Here is a 14,549-nt window from a genome sequence, read left to right as displayed (position 1 = left end):
TGGAGAGGGGAGGACTTTGGACTTTCCACAGGGCAGGGAACCCTGACTGCTCTTCAGTCTGGAGAGGGAGGGGGAGAGGAGTGGGGGGAGGGGGAGGGAAATGAGAGGCTGGGAGGAGGCAGAAATTTTTTTTTCAATAAAAAAAAGAAAAAAGAAAAAGAAAAAAACTGACTCTGGTGGTGGATATGCCAATAAACACACATGATAAAATCACACGGAATTTAATATACACACAAAAACGTGTACCAGTATAACTAGAGAAATCTGAAAATGATGGTGCATTATAGCAATGTTAGTATCCTTTTTCCTATACTAAAGTCTTACATAATGTTGCCATTAAGGTAAACTATGTGAGGTATAGAAGGATCCTCGAACTGCGCTGGAATCTACAGTTATTTTATTAAAACTTTTGGTTAAAAACAAAGCATGTGGTGGGGGTTGGGAAGATTTCTCCGTGGTTGAGAGTACTGGCTGCTCTTCCAGAGGACCCATGCTCATTTCCCAGCAAACACATGATGGCTCACAACCATTTGTAACTCCAGTCCCAGGGGATCCAATGCCCTCTTCTGCTCTCTGTGGGCACTAGGTTCACACATGGTACGTGGAAATGCATTCAGGTAAAACGGCATACACATAATAGAAACACATTTTTAAAATTTAAATGAATACAACAACTATAAAATCTCCTATTGCCCAGACAGTAAAGCAATATTAAATATCAAATACAAATATCCATTTGTACTGCAGGGATCTCAAAATCCATGGGATCCAACCTATTTTGCCACCCTCATTCTGTTTTTGTTTATGAGCAAATGATCACTTCAGAAATGACATACATGAGTCTCCCTGTCTGTATGGTAAAGTGGAGATAATCCATGCGAAAGCACAGGGGCCTATGGGCTTAATTGCCATTTGCTCTTTCACTCTACATTAAATTGTGTTAGTGTAGTCATTTGGAGCTGGAGATCAGAGGTATAGAGTAGCTGAATATTTATGAGACATTTGGTGGCAGATGTACCTGCCAACAGAATATTAAGTAGAACATTTAGCAAGATACCAAACTCTGGTTGTGATTTGGATATATCAACTCATATTAAATCTGTGTGTTGTTCTAGCTCACATACTGCATCTGGCTTTTCTTTCAATCACAACCCCTGTAAATATAATTCAATGTGTTGATTAAATTTGTGAGAACTAATGGTGACCAGAAACTGCCACAAACAGAATTGCCCATGGGGTATGAAAATCCAAAATGAGTATCTTTGAATAATAAAAAAAGTGCTTTGCCAAAATGGTGCCTGATTTTAGTTCTCAAGTAAGGAAGTAGAAAATGAATCTTGTAAGAGAGAGACCAGCTACAAACCCCATCTCTGAATCTACAGAATGTCACCCTGTGCGGGAGACTACCAATAAGGGAGGTCGAAGTGAACTACAACTGTTCATGCTTATCTTTCCTGATGAAAAACGAGGCTAGCAGAAAGAATTGATGCACAAGGGCAAGGCCAAGTTGCCTGTTAGCTGGAGAGCCCATCACCACAGGATTGTCCGCATGAGAACCGATAATTGGATAGAAGGATTAATAGCGGGGCAAACAAAGGCCTTTAGAAAGTGCACCGACAATACAATCCATCTCTGCATATTTCATAAAGTAATCCAAGGCAGCTGGAACATTCTATCAATTAATAAAGCTCAACAAATCAATGCCTCCACAGATGGAGGACTGCTATGCTTTAATAGACTGTAGATTTCCCAAGATGGACTCAATTCATAGCGTTTCATTCTTTTCAATAGGAGGGTCTCTGATACATAACCAAGAGGAATTTTATTTCTGTGTATTTGGAAGACTCGTTGTCTTCATGCATTCATTCACACATCAGAACAAACCCTTTGTTGTGCCATGTTTCTGAACGGAAAACAAGAGAAGAACTGAAGTTTGTATTGGTGTTAAATGGTTGCTTCAAGGATTTTTGTCACCACCTACTACTTTAAAATCATCGAGGCTTTTGTCTTGGTCAAAACTGGAAACAAAAAGTCCTTTAAATGGCTTGACCTTACGGACTAAAGTATAGGGTACCCTCACTCTACTATATCAATCTATAGCCTATACCTCCAAATAATCAGGGAGTTCTACATTTTCTGAAATTGAAATAACACCAATCCATACTGGTTAAGAAAAAGATACAGTAGAGTAATGGACCCAACAGTGAAGCAGCAAACTATTCGTGTTTAGACCAAAGTTCCTTTCTGCAGAAGTACTTAACAACTCTTACTTTTGAGGAGAGTCACTTGGGGTAAGGGATTGCGGTGAAAGGAGATTTTATTTATATCTTTATGTATTATCTTTTTACTGTATGTATCTAATAATTTTACCTGGAAAGGTATATTAATTTTAGTGAACATTGATAAAAATAACTGGCTAAATGCTGATCAATAAAATTATAAAAGCTCATTTACTTTTTCTGAAAAATAGTATTCTTAAGAAAAAATTCTACAACATTTCAAGCCGAAGAACAAGATGCATACTCACATGAGGAAATTTGTTGTGGCATTATTTGTGGCTGAAACAGTGAAGCAATTTAAATATTCATCAACCGTAGGTCAGCTAAATAAATTAAATTACATATATACCATGAAATATGGAGAACTGAGCCGGGCGGTGGTGGCGCACGCCTTTAATCCCAGCACTCGGGAGGCAGAGGCAGGCGGATCTCTGTGAGTTCGGGGCCAGCCTGGTCTACAAGAGCTAGTTCCAGGACAGGCTCCAAAACCACAGAGAAACCCTGTCTCGAAAAACCACAAAAAAAAAAAAAAAGAAATATGGAGAACTCCAAACTAGATTTAAATGTACTTTTATGTCCATGATAATACTACTGTTGAATCAACTTGTAGAACAATATGTAGTTAAGTATGTATGCTTTATTTATTAAATTGTACATACCATACATATACATGCATATGTGCATATGTACTTATATACAACATAAAAATATATTTTAAGAATAGATACCTCTATGAAAAAACTGAAGGGGAAGTTTTGCTTTGCACATTTTTGTATTGTTAAAATTATTTCATTCCCAACCATGTATGAAATTTTCAAAAATAAAGAAACTTTAATCGTCCCAGAAATAAATTCATAATGACCAGCACCTTTACGGTTACTATTTATCACCATGCAGTTTAAATATTTCTGAGTTAGCTCCAGCTGTCGTGAGTACATGGTCATTAAACCTAGACAGGGGTCATGGTTTTCTGTTCCATGTTCCCCCAAAGCCTTGTTCTCATGAATAAAAATGTATATGTGTATATATTTTTTATGTGTAAACAGATTTATTGAGATTTGTAACCTAGTAATGTGCTCATTAAAACTGATCTTTAAGGGTCATAATCCTTCTATAGAGCATAAATACAAATGTATTAGAAGCTTAAGCTAGGCTTGCTGTAATCACTCGTACTTATCCATCATGTTCCTAGCTGTCCTATGACGAAGACAGAAATAAGACAAATTTTATGCTATTACCCTTCCGTTAGTGGTGAGGGTGGCAGTGACTCAAGCTGCTTGCCTAATTTCTGCATGTAGACTATCAGCAGCAGAAATTCCCTGCAAAGAAAGCACCTCTGACCCTAGAAGCATGTGGAGTCGCAGATTCTCCTTAGTCAAGAGCTTCTCAACTGTGGGTCATGACTCCTTTGGGGGTTCAATGACCCTTTCACAGGGGTTTCATATTGGATATCCTCCATGTCAGATATTTCCACTGCGATTTGTAACAGCAGCAAAATTACAGTTATGAAGTAACAACAATAATTTTATGGTTGGGGCTCACCCCAACTTTAGGAACTGTATTAAGGAGTTTCAGCATTAGGAAGGCAGAGACGCCCTGGCTTAGACTGTTCTGCATGGTGTAGGAGTGAAAGGAACATGGATTTTGTAACATCTCTGCTTAAATGCCAGCAGCACAACTTCCTTGACTGGTAACCTTAGAGAATGCTTATCACCTCTCTTTTCTTAATCTTAAAAATGCCCAGACCTTGGCAAGAACTTGGTAAAAGACAGGAACTAATATTTCCAGAATATACCGGAAACTGGAGCCTCTGTCTTCAGAGATAAAAATCTACGTGGCTGCTTTAGACAATTTCAAGGGCCTTTTCAACTCAAGTCTAGGCTACTCTGTCCCTCGGTCTAGGAACTCCTGTTCAAAGGTTTTGAAAGAACACTTGGAGAAACCTGAATAGGAGAGAGAACATCTTCTGTTCTTTTGCTTAATTGTCATTTTAGGTAATGTTTTTCCTGTTTGGCATTTTGGGTTATTATGTATTATATTCAGAAGGACTCAGCCCATGACAATGGATTGTATATTTGTACCTTAAAAAGTGTACAAGACGCATTGCTTTGGGGAAGGTCTAAGACCCTCCCTACTATATCTAGGCTGATCAGGGTATACATCCAAAGAGAATGAGTTCCCAAAAAGCCAGTACAAGCAATAGGGACAAATCCTTGGTGCCACTGTCAGTGGCCCCTCAATCTGCCCAGCCATACAACTGTCACCCACATTCAGAGGGTCTAGTTTGGTCCTATGCTGGTTCCTTCCCTGTCTGGTCAGAGTTGGTGAGCTCCCATAGCTCAGGTAAACTGTTTCAGTGGGTGTCCCTATCATGGTCTTGACCTCTTTGCTCATATTCTCACTCCTCTGACTCTTTGACTGGACTTTGGGAGCTCAGCCCAGTGCTCTGCTGCAGGTCTCTGTCCCTGTCTCCATCAGTTTCTGGATAGTGGGTGGGAGGTGAAATGGGGGAAGGTGGAGGGAAGGAGAGGAGGAGAGGGAGTGGGAACTGGGATTAGTATGTAAAATGAAAAAAGATAGTTTGTTTTCTTTTAAAAAAATAAAAGAAAAAGGTGTGCAAGAGAGAAAAAAAATAAATGAGGGTTTGCAGCACCTTAATTTTAATACGATTTGGTTATTTGGTTGGGAAAGCGGGAGAACTCTTCCTTGTGTTTTCAAAGGCTGCTCTAAAGCTTGTGCATTTATAATGGCTAGTCTTCGGGTTTCTTAGGACAAAAGTAAAGTTTCATTATATGTTGAATAAGCCATTCAGGCTTGATTTCTTAATCTCTAACTCAGTTTTGTAATTAGAGCCAACTAGAACCAGTCTCCTTTATTTGGAAGACCTCAAAAAGGAGAGAAACCAACAACAAAACCAGTGTCTTCACCTAAAATCATAAAGAATAGTTTTTCTTCCATACTGGTCCCAAAGCAACAGAAACCCAGTGCAATGTGTTGGTGCCTTCAACCCATTCTGCACCCAGAAAGCATATCCCCCAAACCTATGAGAACATTCCTGGGTCTAGACCTAGGCCCTATTCTTTGCCTAACTTGTTTCCAAAGTCAAAAGAACAGAACACATACATTTCTGAAAAATCCTATTGTCACTGAACACATGTACTTCAGGGATGCTACTGTTGATCATGATAGAGGTTGAAAGGAAGATGCCATTGTATCGAGAAAAGTAACCCTATATTGCCATCTCAAAACCAGAGAGAAGGATGTACATATATAATTCCAAGAAGGCTTTGGTTAACATCATTATACCAAGAAAAGTAAAATATTTATGTGTGTATGTTATCATATTTATGAATTACAATATATAATTAATACTAGATATACATATGTACATATGTATATTTACAAAAGGAACCAGGTCTCCTTGGCAAAATGGCTGACTCTTAGGCTGACAGAAAAAGGTGTGAAATGAGCCTGCAGTATTCCTCTTTTACCAGAAAGCCAGAGAATATGGAAAGAATGATGGAATGTATCAAAGGGACAGGGGAGCCAGGTTAGAGGGTTCCCACTGGCCAAATATACAACAACTGTCATATCAAAATAAGCGATAGTAACAACTGGAAAACTAATGAGTAAATTAGAATCCATAAGTTCATGTCTACACAAATAAACATGAATTAATTAATTAATTTGGAAAAAGGAAGATGTCTTCCTTAAAATAGAATAATAGACTATGAGAAGCTGGACAGTAATGGCACACACCTTTAACCCAACACTTGGAAGACAGAGGCAGGAGGATCTCTGCCAGGTTGTGGCCAGCCTGGTCTACAGAGCGAGTTCCAGGACATCCAGGACTGTTACACAGAGAAACTCTGTCTTGAAACAACAAACAAAAAACAGTTTGATAGGAGGATGTTAACATTGTCTCCAAACATCTCCCAAGAAATTAATTGCAAAGGATACCACATTTCCAGTGACAAACTCTGACAGACATCAAAACCAAGTGATCAAATTTATCATCATGAATGTGGGGACAATTTGGCCCCATGTTTCTACTGAGAGAACACAGCATTACTTTTGCAGTATTCCTACCAAAAAGACACAGCCAGAATTTAGCTACCAAAAATAACAGACAAGTCCAAACTAAGGGATGGTCCGTGAGACAAGTGGGCTATATACTAGGAATGTCTAGGTTACAAAACCAAAGGAAGGACTGAAGATGTAAAGAGACTTGGTAACTAGATGCAATGCATGGTTGTAAAACAGATCTTAGGCCAAACAAAAATTACAAAGGAAATTATTAGAATAGTTGACTAAATTTTAACATCAGCTAGCAATTAGATGCTAATGTTGTATTCATGTTAAAATTTATTTTCTTCACTGTGATACAATTAACACAATTTTTAATCCTTAGGGTACATGCGCTGAGACAAATGGGAGTAAGTAAGAATCATGCCTTCTTCTTACTCTCTTGACCCCAAAACAAAGGAGGAATGTGATATGGGGTGTGTGTGTGAGAAAGAGACAGACAGACAGGCAAAGACAGACAGACAGACAGAGACTGACTGACAGACAGACAGATGAGCAAATGCACAGTAAGAAAGAGATGAAAATGAGAAGAATGATAAAGCAGGTGGACAAAAAAGGGTTAACCACTGATTCATAGGTAAATAATCTATAGATTTTGTTGTTCACATATATTCTCTATGAGTTTGAAGCTATATTAAAAATAAAAGGGAAAAGAAAACAGTGTTTTCTCTACATCAAAAAGCAGGTGACAAAATTGTGAGAGCCTTGGGTGCCTTGGAGGAAGACAGAGCCTTGATCTAGGAATGGATAATTTCAGCCTTATTTGTGAACAGAGCAGGGATGCACCAATTCTACCCTTGCTGAGGAAAAAATGGTGTACGTTACTCACAGCAGCGCAGTCTCCTGTCAACAGCTGGACTTATCTTGTGCACGAGCCAAACGTCATCTTCCCAACTAACTACGTTTCCATATAAGCATGTCATAAACTCCTCATTTTCCAGGATGCGGTCCCAGAGCTGAAAGTAATACAAGCTACCGGTAAAGCGAGGTACCACAGTTTTAATCGGGCTCTCTCCATTCCCGGGAAAGTGCCCTAAGAACAAAGTCCCATCAGAAGGCAGGCTGTGTGGCTGGTCCATTATTGCGCGTATCCTTTCTTTGTTCTGGAAAAGCTCTAATCTGCCCTTCACTCCATCCCATGTCAAGCATATGGTATGCCAATGCAATGGAGTCAGACGATAGCTGATGTAAAAGGTCTTGCCAAAGTTGTATAGTATCAGCTGCTGCTGGTCTCCCGCAAGTCCAAGGGCTATATCTTCTCTTCCCAGGAGAGTATTATTAGTAATATAAGAGAAAGCCATCCAGTGATGGGAGCTGTCGGTCATGGATATCAGATCAATGCATGCTGTGAGACGGCTGAGTCCGGGCGTGGTGTTGGCCAGACTGACATATGTCTCGCCTTCTCCATAAAAATCCAGCCTTTTTCCTTTCAGGGAAAGTGAATCTGTGCAAATTTGGAGAAAAAGAAAAGAGAAAACAAATGAAATTTCAGTTAATTTTTTTCCTATCATCTTTGGCAGTATAGTCAAATTGTACAATATAATTATGAGTCAATCTTGATGCAAATAAGGAAATAGTAGATATACAAAAATCATCTCTATTTGACAGTGATGTGTGATTCTTTTGGCAGAAGAGTTTCTCCCTGATTCTATTTTACCTGGGCTAATATGAAAAGTTAGATTAAGTGTTCCCCAAGCACACACCAGCTGGACAGTTTGGACATATAGAAGTGTGGCTAGTAGGAGGAAAAGGCCAAAAAAAGGCAGCCTGGACTTCAAATTTGCTACACAGTCCTCATGCATATAATCAAAAGAGAATTATTTCCACCCACTTAACTGCCTTATTACATTCATGATGCAACAGCAATTTGCTTCCCCAATGCCTTTTTCTGAGCCAAATGACTGATTTCTTGTGCCTCTTGAGACTGCTTCTCACTGGAAGGCCCTGACAAAGGCTTGAGGGCTGCATAACTGGATAGCCCCAAAGCTCTAGGGTGTCTGCTTGGCCTCAGGAATGAATGGCAGACATGGCCCTACACAGGGCACCCTCCCATTTCCTTCCTAAGGCCCACATTGACTTAAAAACTTCAAGACATCCACGGAACCAGCTATGTCTATTGAAAGTCAGACACCTTGGAAGCCCTGGCTCCGGCGCTCATCCACTCTTAAACCTTGAACAAGTAACTGAACCTATCCCAGCCTCAGTGTTTGCTTCAGAAAAATGGGAATTTAGAGCCAAAGTGTTATGCATCTGTTGCCACAAGGAGCTATCAATTACATTAGAGCCTATGAGCAATAATCCCTATCTTCAAGGTTTTTAAAGATTATTTGAAGATAAAATAAGATGATATTCACAAAGTCCTTTCAAACTTCACTGAAAGACATCTCATTGAGACTTTTTATTTATTCTTCTACAATTATACACAATTGTATATAATATATAATGTTCTGATTGGTGAGCTCCCAATCAGCCCCACCGTCTCAGTGGGTGGGTGCACCCCTCGTGGTCCTGACTTCCTTGCTCTTGTTCTCCCTCCTTCTGCTCCTCATTGGGACATTGGGAGCTCAGTCCAGTGCTCCAGTGTGGGTCTCTGTCTCTATCTCCATCACCAGGTGAAGGTTCTATGGTGATATGCAAGATATTCATCAGTATGGCTATAGGATAGGGTCATTTCAGGTTCCCTCTCCTCAGTTGCCCAAGGTACTAGCTGGGGACATCTCCCTGGACACCTGTGACCCCTCTAGAGTCAAGTCTCTTGCCAACCCTAAGATGGCTCCCTTAATTAGGATATATACTTCCCTGCTCCCATATCCACCCTTCCTTTATCCCAACCATCCCATTCCTCCAAGCTGCTCTCATCCTCTCCTTCTCACTTTTTTCTCCCCATTTCCTCTTACCCCCATCCCACCCCACCCCCAAGTTCCCAGTTTTTGCCCGGCAGTCTTGTCTACTTCCCATATCCAGGAGGATAACTATATGTTTTTCTTTGGGTTCACCTTCTTATTTAGCTTCTCTAGGATCACAAATTATAGGCTCAATGTCCTTTATTTATCAGATATTTCTATGTTAGCTATGGTCTCCAAGGTTTCTAGTGGTGACTGTGCTCCCACTCAATAGTGTCTTATGACACAGGAGCATGCCTACTTTCATTTTTTGTAGATATTATAAAACTGCTTGTCAAAGTACTGTAGCACAGCTTGAAACAGGTTCAGGGAACATGGTGGAACAGGAGGCAGAAAGAACGCAAGAGATGGACAATGGGGAGGAGTGTTGTGGAATGCTCTTTTCTGGATATGGCATGAACTCACAGGTGCAGTGGTGACAAGACTACATAAGACTTGGCCCATCACCATTCCATCACTGATGGAGGAGGGGACTTCTGGACTGGGACTGAATAAGCATGGGATAAAACTGGACTCTCTGAACATGGCAGACAATGAGGGCTGATGAGAAGCCAAGGACAATGGCACTGGGTTTTGATCCTACTGCATGAACTGGCTTTGTGGGAGCCTAGCCTGTTTGGATGCTTACCTTCCTGGACCAGGGTGGAGCGGGGAGGACCTTGGACTTCCCACAGGGCAGGGAATCCAGACTGCTCTTCAGACTGGAGAGGGAGGGGGAATGGAGTGGGGGGAGGGGGAAAGGATTGGGGGGAGGGGGAGAGGGGAGGGAAATGGGAGGCGGGGAGGAGGCGGAAATTTTTTCAATAAAACAATAAACAAACAAATAAATAAATAAATAAATAAGAAGTATTTAGTGATTATATTTCTTTTCCCTTAGGGATAAAGAAATGGAGAAGTTCTTTGAAGCAGTAAGTCACAAAAATAGAAGTAGGGAGGACATTTCAAAACACCAGGCCATTAACCTTCAGCTACAAGGAAACCCTGTCTCGTGGAAAAACAAAACAAAAAAACAAACAAACAAAAAAACCCTGAAGCCTGTGATCATTGCAAACATCTGTATGTTCAGATACTGAGCCTGAGCAAGTTTGAGTGTCACAGATTTGCTGCAATTCATTGTGGATTTCATGTGGATCACAAATCCTGTTCAAGTTACAGCTGTTAGTGTTAGTGTGAACCTTGACACCATCTCTACTGGATTCCTGTCAGCTGGGCTCCGATGTGCTAGAAAAGCAGAAGAGCTAAGGTACCTTAGTTAACCTCTTCTGAGCTCCACCTTAATAAATACTCTGTAAGCTACAGTTCTGAAAACTGCCTGCCTGGTCCTGGCATAAGAACAGACAGGAGGACCAATGGAACCGAATAAAAGACCTGGATATCGATCCACACATCTTCGAACACCTGATCTTTGATAAAGAAGCAAAAAATATCTAATAGAAAAAAGAAAGCATATTTAACAAGTGGTGCTGGCTGTCACGGCCACCCTCATCCCGCAAGGATGACGCGACCACCGGAGCTCTTCTCACTGCAGTTTATTCCAGGACTTTTTACACTTCTCTCCCTCTTCCCCTCTCTCTTTGACCTCTCTCCTCAGGCAAACCTCTCTCTTCTCTCTCCTCTTTCTCTCCTTCCTCTTTCTCTTTTCCCGGGCAAACCCTCTCCCAGCCCTTAAGTAGGCATGGGCTGCCAACCCCAAACTGCCAGGTGGGCGCTGCCCATAGGTTCACGCATATGCAGGCAGCTGATAATCATTGCGTGATCATAGCATAGGTCAGGCCTTAGCCATCTCAGGAGTTGATTATACATCTCCATCAGGTGTGATTCCATGCAGCTCGCTACAGCTGGCATAACTGGATATCAACATGTAGAAAAATGAAAATAGACCCATATCTATCTCCATGCACAAAACTCGAGTCCAAATGGATCAAAGACCTCAACATAAAGCCAGCCACACTGAACCTTATAGAAGAGAAAGTGGGAAGTACACTTGAATGTATTGGCACAGGGAACCACTTCCTAAAAATAACCCCAGCAGCACAGACACTGAGAGAAACAGTTAATAAATGGGACCTCCTGAAACTGAAAAGCTTATGAAAAGCAAAGGACACGGTCAACAAGACAAAATGACGGCCTTACAGAATGGGAAAAGATCTTCACTACCTCCACATCAGACAGAGGTCTGATCTCCAAAATACACAAAGAACTCAAGACATTGGTCATCTCAAGAACAAATAATCCAATTCACAAAATGGAGTACAGACCTAAACAGATAACTCTCAACAGAGGAATCTAAAATGGCTGAAAGACACTTAAGTAAATGTTCAACATTCTTAGTCATCAGAGAAATGCAAATCAAAACAACTCTGAGATTCCATCTTACACCTGTAAGAATGACCAAGATCAAAAACACTGATGACAACTTATGCTGGAGAGGATGTGGGGAAAAGGGAACACTCCTGCACTGCTGGTGGGAATGCAAGCTGGTACAACTCCTTTGGATGTCAGTCTGGCGATTTCTCAGAAAATTAGGAAACAACCTTCCTCAAGACCCGGTCATACCACTTTTGGGTATATGTCCACAGGAAGCTCAATCGTGCCACAAGGACATGTGCTCAACTATGTTCACAGCAGCTTTGTTTGTCATAGCCAGAACCTGGAAATAACCTAAATGTTCCTCAGTTGAAGAACAGATAAGAAAAAACGTGGTACATTTACACAATGGAGTACTACACAGCAGGAAAAAAAATAACAACATCTTTAATTTTGCAGGAAAATGGATGGAGCTAGAAAACATCATTTTGAGTGAGGTAACCCAGACAGACCCAGAAAGACAATTATCACATGTGCTCACTCATAGGTGGTTTTTAAACATAAAGCAAAGAAAACCAGTCTAGAAACCACAATCCAATGAACTTAGACAACAATGCGGACACTAAGAGAGACTTACATAGATATAGTCTACATGGGAAGTAGAAAGTAGAAAAAGACAAAATCTCCTGAGTAAATTGGGAGCATGGGGACCTTGGGGGAGGGTTGAAGGTGGGAGAGGAGAGGCAGGAAGGGGAGCAAAGAAAAATGTAGAGCTCAATAAATGTCAATTAAAAATAAAAAAGAGAATACTCTGTAAAAAAAAAACAGAAATATCTGAAGATCTTCCAATATCAACCTACTTCCAGTCCCCACACAGCCCAAGATAACCCAAAAGCCCCATGACAAAATGCAGTTACAACCTATATCTACTACCTTATGGTGGGATAACTAGGACCACTGGTCTGAAACACCGATAGCTATGGCAGCACCTTACAGAGGCTGACAGAAGGACCACTCTCCGGCTTCTGAGAGATGGTTCCAAATGAGAGGCTCCAGACAATCTCTGATCATGCTCTCCCTCTCTCTCCATTCCTGTACTTAACACCTTTTAAAGCAGAGACTCATAAGTACATTCATGTCCATACACACTTCCACACATCCTCAGCTTGCATGTACACACACACACACACACATTCTCAACTTGGATGTGCACACATACACACTACATCAACATGCAAAAACTCCTGTTGTTCCCAGTTTATGTGATTATATGATCTTACCATCATGTGGTTAAGAAATATGAAACAAGATGATAACCACCAGGAAGTTCAAGTATCCGTTATTGTTGCTTAACAGTGTTTTTCTGTTCAGTTCAGTAAAATAACATCAAACACAACATATAAGAATGCAGTTTATGGTGAGCATAAATCTCTAGGTTTTACTTAGCCCTTTAAAAAGAATGCATCATAATGTTAGGTAGTCTCTGAGGGCATCTTCTCTTTTCAATTCACTTATACAAAGTCAGTTACCAAATGAAAGGAATGACCAATTTACAAAATCAGAAATATGAAAACTAACAATATAAAGAAGTATATCATTTCACTATATTCAAACATTCTGAAAGCCGGGCGGTGGAGGCGCACGCCTGTAATCCCAGCACTCGGGAGGCAGAGGCAGGTGGATCTCTGAGTTCGAGGCCAGCCTGGTCTACAAAGGGAGTTCCAGGACAGGCTCCAAAGCTACAGAGAAACCCTGTCTCGAAAAAAAAAACCCATTCTGAAAGAATGGTGTACTATGTCTCTCTAGTAGACTGGTTTTTAAAAGCTATTTTCTTCTGAGATAGGGTCTTCGTATATAGCCAAGCTGCCCTAGATGGCCTCAAACTCAAGATCCTCCTAGCTCTACCTTACCCCCTACTGTGATGGGAATATAAGTGTGTGCTACAATGCTCTGCTCTAGATTGCTGGAATTTTCACAAGTTGAGAATACCTACTATTGGCAGGCCTGCGGGGAAATGAGTCATTTCTACATGCTGCTAGTAGGAGGGCCAATTAAGAAGCATTTTTGAAAAGCAATTTGTGAATGTCTTGACAATTTTTATTGTGTATAATTGTACATATACTTTTGACCTTGCAATTGCAGTTTCATTAGCTTATTCTAGATGAATACACATATACACAGGGATAGGTTTACAGAGATGCAAGTACAAGGATATATTGTGGTAGTGTTGGGAGTTCTTAGTTTGAACAACTTCATACTTGTATACAGTGCGCTGAGACTGCATTCTACCTCAGTATCCTGTCTCAACCCCTCCCCATTCCCATCAATCCCCTTTATCCCAACTAGTCCCCATCCTACTCTGACGCTCCTCCTTTCTTCCTTCCTTGTTTGGAGAGGCCTTATGCCAGTAATCCCAGCTGCGGTATGTTCATGATTGCATGGAGCATGTCAGATCCAGAAGACGGAGCTAGCCCCTGTAGCAGTTCTAGCCTCTCATCCACAGTAGTCCTGAGACTTGAAGTAGGTGGCACAGATACTCTGCTTAGGGCTGAGCACTCAATGGTTGCTTATTCTCAGCAGTTATCCAGATTTGCAAGGTTATCTATTGAAGCATTACTGAATGTGGCAATAGATGACCGGTAATGGTGTAATGGTTGGGAATATTGTTACCTCTCTACAACAGAGTATGGAAACACATAAGGTAGATTCATATAGTCGCAGAGATGCTTTTCAAGGCTCGATGGTTTGTGAAATGGGACTCGGGTATGTATATATAGTGCATGGTGACACATACCTTTAATCCCAGAAGTCAAGGGGCAGAACCAAGTGGTTCTCTGTAAGGTTAAGAATATGCTTGAATAAATGGGACCTCCTAAAACTGAGAAGCTTCTGTAAAGCAAAGGACACTGTCATTAAGACAAAAAGACAACCTACTGACTGGGAGAAGATCTTCACCAACCCCACAACAGACAAA

The 14,549-nt window shown here is 40.8% G+C and overlaps 1 protein-coding gene across 1 annotated transcript in view; it reads right to left on the bottom strand.

The window, feature by feature from the left end:
• Adgrg4 (adhesion G protein-coupled receptor G4) overlaps nucleotides 1-7,831 on the bottom strand; it is a gene marked incomplete at its 5' end in the record, with an annotated part of 87,877 nt that extends 80,046 nt beyond the window's left edge. The window contains one exon of the mRNA XM_026784696.1: nucleotides 7,195-7,831. Within this exon, the coding sequence (XP_026640497.1) occupies nucleotides 7,195-7,831 (637 nt within the window). The remainder of the gene's footprint in view (nucleotides 1-7,194) is intronic.
• Nucleotides 7,832-14,549: the final 6,718 nt, after the last annotated feature.

Source organism: Microtus ochrogaster, chromosome X (assembly GCF_000317375.1).
Source record: "Microtus ochrogaster isolate Prairie Vole_2 chromosome X, MicOch1.0, whole genome shotgun sequence".
NCBI classification, from domain to species: domain Eukaryota; kingdom Metazoa; phylum Chordata; class Mammalia; order Rodentia; family Cricetidae; genus Microtus; species Microtus ochrogaster.
Note: the sequence above shows the minus strand (reverse complement) of the source record. Positions and strands in the feature narration are given on the sequence as shown.